This window comes from Tauraco erythrolophus, chromosome 3 (assembly GCF_009769465.1).
Source record: "Tauraco erythrolophus isolate bTauEry1 chromosome 3, bTauEry1.pri, whole genome shotgun sequence".
Lineage (NCBI taxonomy): Eukaryota > Metazoa > Chordata > Aves > Musophagiformes > Musophagidae > Tauraco > Tauraco erythrolophus.
Genome location: NC_141467.1, coordinates 42,557,552 through 42,575,428, shown reverse-complemented (window position 1 = coordinate 42,575,428; position 17,877 = coordinate 42,557,552). Strand labels below are relative to the sequence as shown.

The following is a 17,877-nucleotide window of genomic DNA, read 5'->3' as shown; positions in this document are numbered from 1 at the left end:
TATAAATATGTTTGGTTTTTTTTCATGAAACAAAGAAAATCCAAAAGTCAGTTGTTTTTTTTATTTTTTTTCTTCATTTTTTTTTTCTTTGTTTAGGACGCAAATTATAAGGTAAGTTTTACCTATTAAGAAGTTCCACAGTTTGGGAAAGAAGGCAAGTGAATCTGTGATTGTGGCTCTAGACAAATACTTTCCTCTTACTAGATATTTAAGATATATATTGATTCAATTTAACTTTATCTTGAAGGAAGAAAGCTTTTGCCTGGCTTCTCTAGGCTCAAAAATTTTCAAGAACACTATGATTGTTTAACAACACTTCCTTTGCTAGCAATTCACAGTCAAGTAATAGATATGTCTGTTTATGCTATACTCAAAGTATTACATAAAATATATTTTAATAGCTACTTCTTTTTCATGAAGCACATTTCTAAAACATCAACAGTATTATCAAGATTAACTATTTTTTTACAGTTTGAGGTTTTTCATATAATTTAATTGAGGGAAGCTAAATTATTGTCTGTCTTTGTCTTTTTTAGGAGTGAAATTAGATTATGAATCAAAACATGAATTTAGGCTCTGTTCAGAAACTAATGGAAGAGACCCAGGTATTTGAGACCCAACCAAGACAACCTTACAAGTTAAGTGGAAGTTGCCAACCAGGTGACCATCTCTGTAATTCAAATCTGCCATCTCAAAGTTTCTACCCTTGTTCATCTCTTTATCCATATATGCATATAAATTACAGCAGTGATTTGGAAATTTTTGAAGCAGTAAGAATTCGGGAACTGGAAGAAGTCAAAGCCAGAGCTGCCCAAATGGAGAAGACCATGCGCTGGTGGTCCGATTGTACCGCTAACTGGAGGGAGAAATGGAGCAAAGTTAGAGCAGAAAGAAATAAAGCTCGTGAGGAAGCAAGACAATTGAGAATCAAATTAGACAGTGTTGTAAAAGAACTGAGTATGCTTAAAAAAATAAATCAAGATTTAGTAAGTCAGAAGGAAAACTTTGAAAATGTGACTGCTTGGAAAACAGAATTCAGTTGCTCAGAATTATCTTATATTAAAAAAGACCTAAATCAGTTAACATTTCTGGAACAAGAACCTATGAAAGAACTGAGAAAACCCAAGATTCCTGGGGAAAAAGACAAAAAGAAGGTAAAGAATGGGAAATTTTTTTAGTTCATGAAGAAACGGGAGGTTATGCATCTGTATCTAGAAATGGGATTTTTCAAGGATTTTGACTAAAATCCTACCTGATCCATTCAATAGTCAAACCACTGTTTTCACCTATTTAATATTCCTAATATAGAGAAATGTGAAAAAAAATCATACTCTTTAACTCTGACTAAATGTTTGAGTAACTGTTATATCCAATAACTTATTGTTCTGACTCTCATGTTTTAAGGTAGCAGACTACCTCTGTTATCTGAATTCTCTGTGTTTTCTGTACTTTTTTTTTTTCATCAAAAAAACCAATGTGGGTTCTTGGCTTCTAAAATAAAATAATTGAATTCTCCCTTAACACAAGTTCTGAAATGATGGAAGAGGTGAGACAAATTCTCCTGCAAAGTGGCAAAATTTTTATTTGGCAAGGAGAGCAATTAAATCCTTAAGCAAAATTAAACAATCAAGTATGGGCATGGTTTAATCCAGCTCCTAGTTCTATACAAAAGAACCAACTGTATTCATCAAAATGGAACTATGTGCTCGTGTTTTACCAGTTTTAATTCTATGCCTTGTCATGCATTATATAGTCTTCATAGACAGCACCATGTAAAAACTATACTTGTTATTTGTCTGACAGATAGCAGTCATTATAGATGTAGGAATTTTTTCCTACATTGTAGGATGTAGGAAATTTTTTACTTCAGTTCAAAGAAAATTATCAGGATCTTAGGCCTGAATGCGTTGTGTTCAGAATATTCACTCACTCTGTAATGCAAATAAATTACATTATGTTCCTGTGAGTTCTAAAAAAAAAACACCATAGTGCTGTAGTGAGAATAAATTTGAAAAAAAAATGCACGCCTTTCATATTTTTGGGCAGACAAATGAGCTGTAGGAAGGCAATGACACAAAATATATTTTAGCTCTTTAGTATAAAATAATGCAGTACTTGAAAACTGAAGCTTAATATTTCAATTGAAAACAGTCTTTTCAGCTACTTCTGGTATTTTCTGATGTAGATTTCAGGCATTCTTTTAAAAACTCAAAAGAATAGAGTGATATGAAATAGGACTGTTGATAATTTGCTAAAATGATACTAGGTTTTAAACACAATGCTTCAGAGGTGATAAAATTTAAACAAATCTAAAGGAAACTATAGTTTATAACAGATGTTCAGTCTTTCTAATAAAGAAGTATTTTAGGTTTTTATTATTCAAATTTTTATCAGTTTTGCTTATGTTTTGTATGTAAAACATATGTCTTAGTACTTCTAGTTTATGAATTGGATCCAAATTGCTATGTTATGCAGGTAACTTTGGTCCTTATACAAAACTTGTATAAGTCTATCACCTGCTTCAACATGATTTACATTAGATGTTTAAGAGTTCTTAATGAAGAGTTTCTCAAAATATTGTTTGTATACATAAATTGCATTCCTGGTTTTATTGGTTCCAGGATTTTTTCTGCACCAAAGTTATAGCCAACTAATGGTAATTAGAATTTATTTCTTCAGTAAAGATACATTAGAAATATTTTGGATATGAAGCTTGGAATCACAGAATGTGTGAGATGTTACAAAATGACAATGAGCCAACAGCAATGACTTCTTTTCACAGTCTATCCATATACAATGCAACTGTACAAGATGTTACGTATTCTTTTTTTTTTCTCCTACATGACGTCAATGTCTAGAAGAGTCTTGTTAGGCCCTGCAGAAGTTATGTTAGACTTTTCCCTTCATTTCTGTTTTTCTTGGGTGTCATGCTTTTCCTGTTTTCTCAGGATGTAGAGGTAATCAAAGACCAAAGCAATCACAATGAAAAAGTCACTCCAAAGCCTCTTGATTCCTTTCCCAATGGAGTCCCCAGCATCTATTTGGAGGAAGCTAAAAAAAGTTTGGACAACACAGCTAAGACAACAGAGAATGATTTAATGCATGTTTCCATATTGCATTTGCATTCGGCTGAGATGCAGAAAATCTTACAGAAAGAAAGAGAGTAAGTGCAAAATATATCTTACTCAGGGAAAAATATGGTAAAAATAAAGGTTTTTAAGACACTTTCTAAAGCAGATGTGGTGATATTTGCATTTATATTCACATATTCTCATTTCTAAGCTTTATTAATGACTATTTATTTATAAGGATTCAGAATAGGTGTTTGGGGTTTTTTTTTGCTTAATAGTGTTGAAAATCAATGTTTGCATGTTTTGTAAACATTTTGCAATGGCGTGTTTATTATTTTCCTTGGCTTGACTGTCAGTTAAATAAGAAATGCTCCATACAGAACTGTTAAGAATATACTGTTATTTAAAAATTATACTTACTAAAAATTCAATATCAATGCAGTGGTATCTAACGTATTTTATGCTCTATTGGTGTGCTTTGTGCATAACAACTTTTCATATACTCTACCAGCAGACTTTGAAAAAGTCTAACTGCAGAATGACTAATACTATTTTTTAATTAAAAAGCACATGAAAGCAGCTGCAAAATGCTGTTAATCTTAACCTCTTCACCTGTAGTAAGGTCTGTGTGAAAAGCAGATAACAGAAAGAGAATAACATACTTATTGTTCACTTATTGTATCATATCAAATTTACCTCACATAAATAGTAAATGTGCATTTTAGTGGCCTAAATGAATTCTTATGTTGATTACACACTATATGCTAGCATGTATGGACTCGATGATCTCTAAGGTCTTTTCCAACCTAGAAATCTATGTGAGTGTCTCTGTTGATAGGGATTCCTTGATATTTCATATAGAGGATCAGTATTGGGCAAGATTGAATCATGCCAAAAACGCTTTCCAAGGAAACACGCAGTATGTGATGTATGATGGATATAGCTGGAGACTACAGGCACTATGTGACTGTAACTTGATAAACAGCTGAAGTTGATTAGGAAATGAAAAGGAAGAGAATGCCCCCTCTGATGTAAATACATTCAACAGTTTCAGTTCAGAGAGTCTGTAGTGGTAAGCTGTGATGAAGAATTTATTTCTCGTCAGTTTTTCTCACAGTTGTCCTGTAGATAGTACAAGTCTGAGTAAAAAAAAAAAAAAAAACAAAAAACAAAACAAAAAACCAAAACAAAACCAAAAAAAAACCCCCAAATTCCCCCCCAAATCCTTTGAATTTCTAACTAATATTTACTGTGTTGTATTATATGAATTAGATAGATAGCTGTAGAAAATATATAATAATTCTTTATTCGAATCATATTGTTGCAGATGATCAGAATTAAGTTTCATGTCATGAAACAATATTTAGTGTTTTGTGTAAGCAAAAATCCCAGAATGCCTAAGTTTTCCAGTTTGTCATGGTATTTCATGTGAGTTAAGAGACTGATGCTTCAGATATCCATTCTTCTCTGGTTGAAATATTTAGGGTCCTAGGTACTTCATTTTTCAACAGCAACCACAGTATACACACATGGATATATAGAGCTTTCCTTTTAGAAAGGAGATAATTTTTCAATTCTTATCTTTTATTCACTACTTAGACAAAATTTTAACAAACCTTGGTTCTGCCTCCTGGTTTTGGTTTGTTTCTTCACATGCTTCTCTAGCCAATTTGTAACTGTACATTCAGAGAGACCAATTTTGTCATTTATCCCTAGATATATACCAGCTATGGCATATGGTAATAAATTTACTGGCACGTGGTAAGAACTGGGACATGTGTACACTGTGCAACGTCCGGCAGTGCCAACCTCAGGCAGTAAATGCTCAGGGAGCGGTGATTTCCACGTAACAGCAGGCATTGATGTAACAACTACCTCTCTAAGTCTCTTTGGGCAACATTTCTTATTTGCAAAGATGTTCTGTAAGCAAAATATATGCAACTTAAAAGTATGAAGCAATTATTTTTGGCAATGCACACAATAAATAGCTAGGAAAAATGTTACTAGGATAAGCACTAACATAGTCACCAGTCTCTTGAGACACCCTATAAGTTTTTGTTGGACAGGCTAGCTGTTGCCAGCTCAGAAAGGGTTGGTCTGCACTGCTTGCTGGAATGGGCTTATTTTGCTGAGTTTCCATCTTCAGTTTCCCAGTTTTTCCTCTTAGGGTTCTATACTTGTTCATGTCAGTATTTTTGCTTGTGGATCCTGGAGTTGCTAATAATGACTATCTCAACAATCTCACCTCTATTTGCATTTTTACTTTTCTTATCTTGTGTGGCTCTAGCTTAAGTACTTTCTCACAGCTTCTTCCTCACAAGTTAGCAATTTTCTCAGTAAACTTGAGCCAAGGACACACAGCTGTGTGGCGTCAAACGCAAGCTTGGATCACAGACAGTTTGAACCCCAAGGCTAAAGGTTACCTTGGCAGTCAGCATGATCTTACTCATACAGCACAGAACTTCTCAGCAGAGTTGTCTGGTTTACGTGCAGTACTCCCAAACTGTGGCTGCATTCTTTCCACAGTCAAGTTAGCTCATGCAGATCCAGTGTTTGGACTTGCCCCTAGTTGCCTGACTAATCTCTCCATAAGATGTTTTGCGTCTTCACCCTCAGAGGACCTGTGCTTCTTATATTCTGTTTAGAGCTATCTTCAGTAATGCCAATATACCCTTAGCCATGGATTAGGCTTTCCAAAATATAAAAAGAATGGAGCTCTTTAAAAAAAAAAACAAAAAACAAACAAAAAAACCCACTCCAACCAAAACCAAAAAACCTCAAAGTTTACGTTTTGACTTTCAAAGAACTTCAGGGTTGGGTTTACAATGTCAAATCACACACCAAAATCCTCTACTAGGCACTATGCATCATATTAAATACACATTTGAGGTCCTATTGACATGAATGGGAATTAAAGATCTTATGAGATATTCAGATCTTTAAAGATTCATTTGTGTAAAATAGCGATCTTTAGTAATCTTTTGGATGTTTTTAAGATCTTAATTTGTTCTATTTTGAACTTAAAAGTGTTTCTTTGGTCTAAAACCAAAAATCCAGCAACTACACTGGTAGTTTTTAACATCAAAGAGGAATTGCTTAGGGCTGGATGAGTAGTCAGGCAATGGACACAGAAGGCTCTGTCTGAGCATCAAGGAACGTTTTTTTTCCATGAGAGTGACTGAATACTGGCACAGATTGCCCACAGAGGTTGCTGAATCTGCATCTTTGGAGACATTCAAAAGCCATCTGGACATGGTCCTAAGCAACAAGCGGACCATTATTAAGGACTTTCAATGCATTCGGTACAGTCAACAGACTATTGTTCAAAGTATTTAATTGTCGTCCTTCATGCTTTTACTTTCTGCTGTATTAAACTTCCCTCTTAGTAATTCTTTTGGCTCCTCAATGAAGTCATGATACCGTTCCACTGAGATATCCCATTGCTTTAGAAGAAAAACTATTCAGTTGAAATGCATGTCTTAGGTTCTTTATTTATGACAGAAGTCATCTTGCTCCACTTTGCTGTGTGAGTGATGGTGTTTAATTTATTGCTATAATGTTAAGGGAGCCATAGGTGTTTACTAGGGTAAGCTGTGCTATGTGCTATATCTAGGTAGAAATAGGAAATCCCTGGTTCAAGAGCATCAGGTTTAGTTGTAAAAGAAGAGAGAACAAGAAAATACTTCACTAAAGTATCTTGGTATCTTGGCACAAGCCTGCAGTACGCTGCATAGAAATGCCCCAGGCAAATCTCATTAATACCCTTTGCTTTAATTCCTTAAAGTTAACAATGCTGCTGTGGAAGATTAACTTTAAACCAAATATTCTCAGAATGTAGTTGCAATCAGTCTGGCAATGATATCTTTAGTAAAAAGATTGAAAAATCCCATTAGCCTCAGAATAGAAAATAACTACTATGGCACACAGCAGTCTCTTTAATTGCTAGTATTAGTTTTTTTCTAACTATGTCATTATTTTTCTCTTCTCTGGTATAGTAGCCCTTCATTCCTTCATTTTCACAGAATTTATATAATTTAAAATTTTCTTCTCCCAACATAATAATACTTATGCAGTTTTACTGTTTTTCAGATTTTATATTTCTTCAGCACCATGACTTTATAAGCTTTATTCCTATATTGATGTTTATAGCCAACAGAATATTCCAGAATTTTAAACCGTGATTCAATTTCATAGAAATGTTAGAAACATAATTTGAAAGCTTTTATTTGTAATTAAGAATTATTTTCTTTCACTTTTAATTATTTTCCAAATTCTATTTTGTTGCAAAATTGCAAAATGATGGATATGTATTACACAAATATAAAATGAAATCATGATAAGTTCATTCTTGTCTTTGGAACTTGGCTAATAGGGTTTCCTGTGAACACAGAAATGAGTTTTTAATTGGTCTCAAAGACAAGAACATCTGTAGTACCTCTGCTGTGTCATATTTCTTTCATTATTTCCCAAAGGACTGAAAATAATTTAATTGGTTACAAGAGGGGGGAAAAGTAAATATCAAAGTTCATTGTTTCAGTAGTACAATACCTTTCTCCAAGGAATCATTGTTTATTATTTGTGAATTCTGTATCTTAAATATTTTCCTGAATGTAGTGATGAATTTTATGCTCAAATAACATTCCAGAGGCAAATGCTTTATGACCGTGTAGTACTTCTGAGCTAAATAATCAATTTTCCTAAAATTCTTCTAGCATTTTCTTTCAAGAGCAATTATTTTTTGAAACACAAAATATAAATATTTTAATGTTTTCTACGTCTAAAGTAGATCATCTTTCATTTCAATAACATCTACGTATTGTATCTATTCTCCTCTGTGTGTGTGTTTAAAATAACCTTCCGGCTATGCCCAAATAAAGCTGATACAGTACCTTTTCTTTGAGGGTCTTCACCAACTCGCACGGGATTAGGTAACCTGAATCACTAACTGAAATCTATTTCTGAATTTTCTTCAGTTTATCCCAAAATTTTATTTCATTTAAAATTTTAATTCTATACTATTGGATTTCTTTGTTCTGTTTAGCTACTATTTTTTGTAAATCTCTTATATGATGATAATATAGGTTTTCAATCGACACCAGGTATATGGTTGACAAAGGCAGCAGAATATAACTCAAGCTATGAAAAATAAATTCAAAGTAATTTGTCTGTTGTCAACTTCAAAAAGATGTAATGCTGACTTTTAAAACGCTTTTTCAGAATGAATGTGTTTCTGGAAAAAGAAATGGAAAAGATAGAAAACGAATTATTTCTTTGGAAACAGAAATATGAAGAACTGAGACAAACAAAGCTGGAAAGCTTGAAACAGGTATGTTAGTACATCGCTATCACATGGAGCAAGAATCAAAATTGAGACTTTCAATTTCTTGTGTTGCAACTAAGAGTAAAATCATATCTAGAGTTTACAGAAATGATAAATCATCCATTTGCCAAGTATTTACCGGTGTAGGCTGTGGGGAGGGACCTGCCGAGCGCATGTGGAGAAGCCCCAGCGCGACTCAGCCACCACATGCTGCCACGGTGGCAACGGAGCTGCAGAGCCGTGAGCGCAGCGCATGGCAGCGTTCTCAGGGGTCATGGGGGACTGGGAGATCTAGGCTGTAGCCAAGAGAGGTGACTCCTGGTTAGGGGGAGCTGAGTGCCCATTCAGGTGGCACTGGAGGAGAGCTGTGTAACTGCTGTGTCCAGCGCACATGTCCCAGGCTGTCCATGGGGAGCATTGGCTTGCATGTGGGAAGGGGGCTGGAAACGCGCTGATGGCAGCATAAGACAAATCAGCAACAGCAGTGGCACACCATGGGGCACGGTCCCCAGGACAAGCGCAAGCTGCGGCTGCTGCTGCTGGCACAGTAGAGACCTTGAATCAGAGATGCTGAGGGATGATGCAAGTCTCCAGGCCTTGGGCTGCAGGCAGTGCCTGATACATTCCCTTGAGGCTGGGACAGGGCAAAGGGATGTCCATGTCTACAAGAGGTGAATACTGGTTGAGGAAATGTGTTGTGCCTTTTGAGCTGCAGGAGGAAATGAGAAGGCTGGTCAGGCTCAGGAAAGGCAAAAAGGAGATTAATGGGATCTTTACAGGGTCTCCAGAGCTAAGTAGAGAGGCAGCCAGAGACTGCGATCAGTTGCGAGGTAAATGGAGTCCTCTAGTAGGAAGGCTTGAAACTTACCATCTCCAGCAACTGGAGAATGGCTCTTTTTCCACATACAGATCTGCAGTTGCAAAATAGGTTCAAAAGCCTGGTAGCAGAGTAGAAGAAAGCCATGACTGAGGAAGCATCAGAGCCAGCTTTGACCTGAGCCATGCATTAACATCATGAGGGAGCAGTGAGTGACAGCAGTAGGAGATTCCCTCCTGTGGGGAGAAAAAACCCTGTATCCCCTACTTGCCTTTTTGAGTGTTATGTGGCTCGCTGTGGACTTGGATCCAGAATATTGCAGAGAGATTGCCATGGTCTGTTCAGTTCTTAGACTACTACTGTTCCCTGCTGCTCATCTGCATGGGCACCAGCTGAGGGCATATTGGGAATGACCACATAGCTCTGGAGTTGAGATCATGGGGGTCCAGGTGTTGTCTCCTTGGTCCAACGATCTGGCCAGCCTAATAAGGAGAGGTTTGAACTAGGAATGGTGGGGGTGGGAGATTAAAGACCACAGTAAATTGAAGAAGTGGTGGTCAGGGGTGGAAAGCTGAGGGTGCAAGTTGATAGGAGCAAGAAAGACTTCAGGAATGACAAAAAAAGGTAAAGGGACACCTACCTCAAGTATTAGTACAGAAATGCATGCACCCTGGGAAACAAGCAGGAAGAATTAGAGCTGTATGTGGTTATAGAACTACAATAATGTTGGAGTAATTAAGATACTGTACCAAGTTGTACCATGCAACTGGAGTGCTGTGAAGGACTTCAAGAAAGACTTGCAAAAAAGGACTGAGGGGATGGAAGTTGCCCTCAGCTCTATAAGCAGCTCAGATCTTTGACCTCTCCTGCGATATGGGTTATAGTCAGACTTGTAGCTCAGGATCAGAGGACAGGCCAGTAAAGATGACATTGTGGTGGGAATTTGTTACAGACCATCTGATGAGGAAGCAAATAAAACGTTTAAAGAATTCAGGTCTCTTGAATTGTAGACACTGGTTCTCATGGGGGACTGACTGTACAGCTGCTAGAAAGGCAACATGGCTGCCGCAATCAAAGAGATTTACGGAGGATTTCAGGAACAATTTCTTGCTGTGAGTATTAAAAGGGCAAGCCAGTGGCCATGCATAGCTGGATCTGCTGTTGACTAATATGAAGGAAACTAGTTGGGGATGTCATAAGTAATTTCTTTGTACTAACTTTGAAATAGTGACGTTTGTAGTCCTAAGTGAAGTGAGAAAGGCAAGCAGTAGACAACAGATCCTGAACCTAAGGAAAGCAGGACTATGGCTTAGTAAGGGAACTGCTGGGTAGGATTCCATGGGAGGCAGCTCTAACTGGTAAAGAAAGGAGTTCACCAAAGCTGGCAGATCTTGAAGTGCAGGATCTTCCAAGTGCAACAAAGATTTGTCCTAATACTCAAGAAAAAAAGTAGATGTGTCAGGAGACCGATTTAGTTTAGCAGGTAGCTCTTGGTGGAGTTTTGATGCCAGAGAGCAATCTAATTTTATAGAGGAGATCAGCCTTCAAAGGAGTAATTTAACAACATTGCCTGGTTATGTTAGGAAAGAAGTGTTCATTTCAATCCAAATTCATGAGTCGAAGAATAAGAAATATTTGTGTTGTGGCTTTCAGGATTTAGCTTTCAGAACCAGAATAAGGGTTGAGGACCTCTTAGATCCAACAAAACTCAAAATGTGTATCTGTATAACTAAATATAGATAAAGAATTTAAAATTTCCTATACATTTAACATCTCATATTTGGAATAATCCAGGAAAATTTATTAGCTTTCTTTTCACATTTTGGAAAAGCTGCAAGCAGTCTATTAAATTCCAAGTTCTAGTTACAAGGTGGTACATATGCAAATGGAATTTCCTTCACAGATGAACATCCACAGCAACAAATTAACATCTATCTGTCATATTTGAGTTCCTTCAGATTTTAGTTCTTTATTTTTTGCTTGTTCATTAAGTAGGATTTTAGCTTGTCATGTGTCTGCACAACAGAGGAAGTCTAGATTTAGTTAATTGTTTTGCTTAAGAAATATAGTCTTTATGTTTTATGGCACTGTCAGAAGAATAGAACAAGAAGGACAGACTTGCTGAGAATTGGTTGGAGATTGACAGATTCCAATTTTTATAGATGTGCATGCATATACACATATATGTGTTGCTGCTTTATTCTTGGGAACATGCTGAATTGCTTTAATTGCTAACAGGAGGTGTTATTTTGAGCATTCTGCTTGTCTTCGGAGATTTATAAGACATACATCTAGTTTTTAAATTACAGGAAAACATTGGTCTTGATTAATCTAACTAATGTGAATGAAATTACTTACATTTGTTGGGTTTTTTACACGTGAAAATTCTTCTTTTATAAAAAAAAACCCTTAAATCTTGTGTACTGGCCATGTGTGTGTGAATGTCACTTACTATACATTACTGTTAAGAAATAGATCCTGGAACACCATACAAGGTTTTTGACAGTGAAAAATTTGAAAGTGAAATAAAGGAAAATGCAGACATGTACTACGTTAAGCATGGAATCTGATTTGTATACACACTTGCAATATTAAATCACAAAGGAATTTCTAGATTAATAACAGATTAATCATTCTCTCTGGATTATTTTCATGTCCTTGACTAAGAGTTTTTGGTTTTAGTCATGCTTAAATTAATCTGCTATTTCCTTTGGTAGATCACATGACAGCCCCGCTGAGAATGTGGAAAAAAAATGCTTGATTTGCAAGTCACAGTGCCACTGCAAATTAAAGCTTTTTTAGGAATAGTTAGCTCTGCTAACCTTTTGAAAGTTTGAGAGATTTTGTGTAATGTTAGAAGCATCACAAATGTCAAGATTTGAATAACTAATTACTTTCTGTTAAAACATGAGTATTCACTCACCTTAGAATAAACTAAATAGGGAAAGCCTAGGTGATCTCAATAATCATCTTTTTAAAAAATGATGCATCCTGCATCAACTTGGAAATTGTAAATAAGTTTTCAATGTATTGAGTTAACTAAAAAAAAGTAGTAAAGAGGCCATTTATGTTTGTAGTAACTACAAGCATTATATCTAGCTTCATGTGACACTGTCATTGAACTTGTCCTGTTTGGTGTCGTAAATTAGACCATTTTAACAGATGCAATATGAAGTTGTGTTTAGTCCTGAAATTGATCATTTCTTTTTCTGTTATAAAAATTTTGTAAGCACAGAATTATAATCAGCAAGACTGTTAAAGTTTTAGGTTTTAGAATGCTCATTTAATCTTATAACAGGCACAATAAAATATTCTTGTTTATATTTTTGCAAGTCTTCTTCAACATTTCATATCTGTCTATCATTTCTGAAGGACATGCTTTTCTGGTGCTTTAAAAGTTAAATAAGATGGCATATTTACAAAGCGATTTTACATTATACTGAAAACAGTGAAAAAATGCATATACTGCTATAGTCCACTGGTGTGCACTGTAGACTTACAAATGTCACTATAAGCAGTGACTTCTGTATTGTTTAAAATGGTTTTGTGCTAGCTGAAGTACAGAACGTGTCCTTACTCTACATTGTCTAGTGTGTTGGTAATTAATGAGGGAAATTCATATCCCAGTTTGTGGGATACAAGGCAAAAATTACACTAATTTGTACTCAAAGGCAATTGGAACATCAATATCAAAAAAGTATCCTTAGATGAAAAGGATCACAGGCTAAATTAGCATTTTAGATCTTAGAGACACTTCTGTTCTTCCTCTTTTTTGCACAGAGTTGAAGGTGAGTCACCAGCGCTGTTGATTTTGCACTACAGTCAAATAAATATCTTTTAACATCTTTTAAAAGAAATGCTTTCTGTCTCTCTTAGTATATAGATGTTTTACATTGCATATTTCTGCAATCTATGTATTGTTACTTAGGTGTATCACTTTCTTTAAGAGAGTGGTAAACACTTCCCTACCTGTTGTTTCCCAGGTGAAGGAAACTCCACTGAGGCAAGTGAGGCTTCTGGATAAATTGAGTCTTCTACTCTCACTGTAGATGTTTAAATGTTGTTGGAAGTGGAACGGCCTTTTTGGAGACTCAGGTTGTTAACAGCTAGTTCTTACTAAAGATTCTGCATGATTTCCACCTTTTCCAGAAATCTTTATTCTGAAATTACCTTATAATGTGAAGATGCTACAGAGCTGCTTACCTCTAACTGCTATTTTCATTTGATTAGTATATACATGAATTAGAAATAGTGATACTCTGATAATCTTACAGGAGATTTTGATATATGTAGTAGCACCATCTATTCTGACCCATACTCTTTGCCTGACCCCCAAAATGCCTTATGATTGTCCCCTGAATCCTGCAGGAAACATAATAATTACCAGATATAAAACCGTAGCCTTAATGTCTACCCTGGCTACCGTGAATTGTTCTGTTTAATTCTCATCTAAGATGCACAGAAATATTGCATACTATGCATAGCTATCATAGGAATAAAGCTCTGTCCTAAAATCATCAGAATTTTAATTTTTGTATACTACAGAATAGTCAGTAGTCTATTTGAGTGACCTAAGGGAGTCTTTGTAAAATTTAATATCAGGATCCTCAAGGCTGAGTATCAAAATATCATTAGTCAATTTTCTGAGAACAACGTCTGAATTATTCGAGAACTCAAACGACTTTATATAGTGGAAACTCAGCACAGTTAATTTTCCTGTAGTAAAATCCCATTATTTTTAGACTAGATCTAGTATTTGGAGTGTGTCTTACTGGGCTCAATCCTTCATTTGTTTGAGAGGCTGGTGTGACTTTCAGACTGAGTGAAATGAGATGATGATGCTACCACACATCTGACTTGTGGTTTGATAGAAGTAGTTAAAAAACTGCTTTAGATATACATTTCTTTTTCCTGCCTAAATTACAATAGCTTACAGATAGTTTGAGAGTAAGGAAAGAATTCTGGAGCGTGGCTGAAGCAAGAATTCTTGTAGACCCTTAACTATTCTTTCCACTGTTTTCATAAATCAGGCACCAGTTCATATTTAGTATTATCTCTAGAAATTATGTACTTCATGTGAATGTATAAAGTATAATTTGTGATGGTGCATAACGTCAAGGTTCCATTTGATTGCCTATTTTCCTGCAAACGTAATTTGGAAAGTGCTGGTAAAATCTACCGTTTCATTGATTTTTTTTCCCCACACTGGCTTCTCACAAGATATTTAAACTGTATTGAGTCGTACTTGCCAATATTTCTCGGGTCTTCATTACACGTTTGGCAATGAAAATACAGACCAAGACCAGGATATTTTATTTAAGGGCAATCTGTTACAACTGAAAGGTGAGAACTCATACTTATTTCTGTGAGGAAATATGTTTAGAAGAAGCATGTGTGCATACTGAAACACATCTCTGCATATCGCTTTTCTGATCAAGGAATACCATGCCAAAGCTGCATCATTTGTAGATGTTTTGTCGGTTTGTCTGCAACCAGCAGAAAGTATAAGCTTTTGAGAGAATGTTCCCTTTTGAGGGAATGTTTTGAAGATGAGAAAGGAATATGCATGCACGCACACTTACGTATATGTGTGTGTATATGTATTTGTGTGTTTACGTACATAAAGCCATCTTTGACCTAGACATTAGCACTGCATTTTTAACAAAAACTGTTTTTCATAGCTTAGACTGAGAAGTCCAAAATGATGACAAAGTTACCTCTTAATAATGTGATCAGTTCTCCATATGGTTCTGTATCAGATACTATTTTTTTGCAGTGTATCATTTTAAAAAATCACCCCCAAAAAAGCTTTACTAAATATGTTTAAATATTCTGAATTTGCCTTTCAGGATTAAATTTTAGTACTCAGTTTCTTGCTAAAGTAAATATTTCTGCTAGTAACAATGTGTTACTTAAAAAATAAAAATCTAATATGAGGGGAGGTTTGATTGAAAAAAAATGCCTTAGAAGAACGTTCTCTTTCTTAGTTTTTGAAAATAAAATGCTTTTTTTTTAACGCATGACAAGTATTCTTTCTTCCTACTAGAAATAAAATATTTTCTTGGCAAAAAAACAAAAGCAACAAATCATTAACTTTTGGATTATTTTTTTTTCCATGGAAACTAACCCTGTCACCTTGCAAGCTGCTGTCATAATGTTAATAAGAAATGTGTAAGAGGTACTTTATTTATCCAGGACCTAACACTTTTGTACTTATGAACAGTTTCCGTTATGGACTCAGCAGGACTGTTAGAAATCACTGCCTGTGTCGAGTCACAAGCCTGTGCAAGCCATGAAGGCTTGTGAAATCCATTGCTGTGTAGTAATCTAGAGTTTCAGGTTTACTATATGGTGAACGGATGAAGTCATTTTTTTGCGTGCCGTTGAAGGGAAAACACATGAGGAACTGGAATGAAGTTTCTTGTTCTTAAAGGATCTTGTCATGTTCTATGAAATAAAGAAGGTGCCTAAACATTTAGTGTTAGAATTAATATAGCTTCATGCCTGCCATCTAGGATACAGTTATATTCATACAACTTTCAGGAAGATTAAGTAATTTTAATTCCTAACTCGTGTGTGGAATAAAAAGTCAGACTTACTCTTTCATTGTGGCTGCTGAAATAGAATTTTCTTTTTGACTCAACTATAGTATATACAAGAGAGCTGTACTGCTTCCAGAACTAAGTAGTACTTTCATGAGAGGTAGGAAAGCAAGAGAAACCAGCCATGCTTTTTAGTTTGTTTGTTTTTGCCTTTTATTTCCTACTTTTTTTTTCCTATTTAATATGTAATAGGAATTTTCCTCTTTGGTCTCCATGCTTAAAGAGAACTGTCTGGCACTGGAAGTAAGTGCCTCTGCCCTGAACCATTATATTTTCAGATTACTTTCAAACAAAGGATTCAATCTTAGGAAAAATTAATGAGTGGTTTTTTTGGACATAGTAAAAAACTTTCATTGTTTACATTAGTGGAATACTGCGTATCTTTGAGCAACAACATGAGTGATATCCTGAAGTCAATAAGAAATCTGCCAATCAATGAACTTTGGATCAGTTCCTAATTTAAACTATGTAGTAACAGGTGATTAAAAACTGTACCAGAAGATTCTTCAGGGACCTTTGTAACTTCAAAATACCCAGACAATGTGTTATTGTAGGTATGGTTGAGATCCAACAGAAGATGTGTCATGTAACTGTACTGACAACAGTAGAACTATTTCTACAGGCACTTGCCACCAGACCATTGAGCTACAGAAATTATCTTATGTAAATGCCTATCTAGATCAAGTGACTATAGCTGTGGATTTCAGATTTGTGTTCTGTGGAGGTAATGTTCTATACTATATTTATTCAAAGTCTAAGCAACACAACAGTTGAAAATTTCTTTGAACAAAGTCATCTCCTGCATGTCTTGAATTCTGTTGAACTTTCAGTTCAGCAGAGAAAATAAGTTTAAATACTGGCTTAATCAGTTCCTTTTAGCATAGGTTGTAGTTTAAGGAGAAAGCTCACTGCATCAGAACATGGCAACTTTTGGAATCTGACGTACAGCACAACTTATCTGCACTTTAAGTAACATTGGTATAATAGTCTAGTATTCATCTGGCAAGTTTGATGTGGTCTTGATTTTCCTGAAAATTTAATACTGTGTCCAATCAGACTTGCAAATTTTTACTAAGTATGTTGGTATGGATTGTTTTGCCTACAGGAAAGTAACGATTACAAATTCTAGTGTGGTTTCACACTATTTAGTATTCCAGTAATCTAAGATGTATTTATTTTTAGCGATCTACAACTACAGCAAACATCCTATTCCCAGCACCACTTAGCTATTAATCTGAAAAGTCAACAATCTTCACCTGTAAGATGAGTGATCTTGCATAGTTCTTGACTTAAACAAAGGGTGCTTTGTCTGCTGCTGTCAGTTCTGATGTATTGTTGGCATGATTAATTAGCAGTTACATTAAAAAAAGTCCTATAAACTCAGATAATTTAACTTAGTATTTTCTTTTTCTGTCTATCAATTAGCATTATTTTTACATCTTTAATATTACTAATTTAGTAATTTCTTGTAAATTGGGTTGAACAGTGTTCTGATCTGCAGCCCATCGTACTGACAAGTCCAGGAAAGTCTTGAGACTGACGACATTTGGAACTTGGTTCGAGTGCTTCCAATCATGATGGCTACTGTTGATTTACTGTTTTCTTACAGTTCCTTATTTATCTATATGTTTGGCTCAATAAAGCAATATGAAGTCAGGATGGAAGATCACCTTAGAAATCAGTTGGAAGCAGAGAAGTGTCTACCTTCTGTATGGCAAATAAAACTTCAAAATTATTATTTTTTTAAAGAGTTTACTCATTGCACTATTTACTTTTGGTTTAAGGTGATTTTCTGCATGCCTGCATTCATTTTCTTGTGACAAATCCCTGTATTTTTTGAGTAAGGGTTACAGTCATCCTTTTACAGTGCTTATTAGAATGGCTCATTGCTTATTCTAGTCCCTGATTTAGTTATTATTAATAACCAATAATGTTACTAAACACACAGCAATAGATAAACACTTGAAGTAAATGAGGTAGGCTGCTACAGTCTGGATTACAATTGAATTTGCATGTTGTTTATCTGTAAAAATCCCAGATTTTTCAATTATCTTTGGTAAATTACAA

General features: G+C 35.3%; 1 protein-coding gene across 1 annotated transcript in view; it reads left to right on the top strand.

Moving 5' to 3' along the window:
* The first annotated feature begins 551 nt into the window (after positions 1-551).
* The window catches only part of CCDC102B (coiled-coil domain containing 102B), a 164,265-nt gene continuing 146,939 nt past the window's right edge, over positions 552-17,877 (top strand). The window contains exons 1-3 of the mRNA XM_086609237.1: positions 552-1,154; positions 2,949-3,163; positions 8,289-8,397. Coding sequence (XP_086465363.1) covers positions 552-1,154; positions 2,949-3,163; positions 8,289-8,397 — 927 coding nt within the window. The remainder of the gene's footprint in view (positions 1,155-2,948; positions 3,164-8,288; positions 8,398-17,877) is intronic.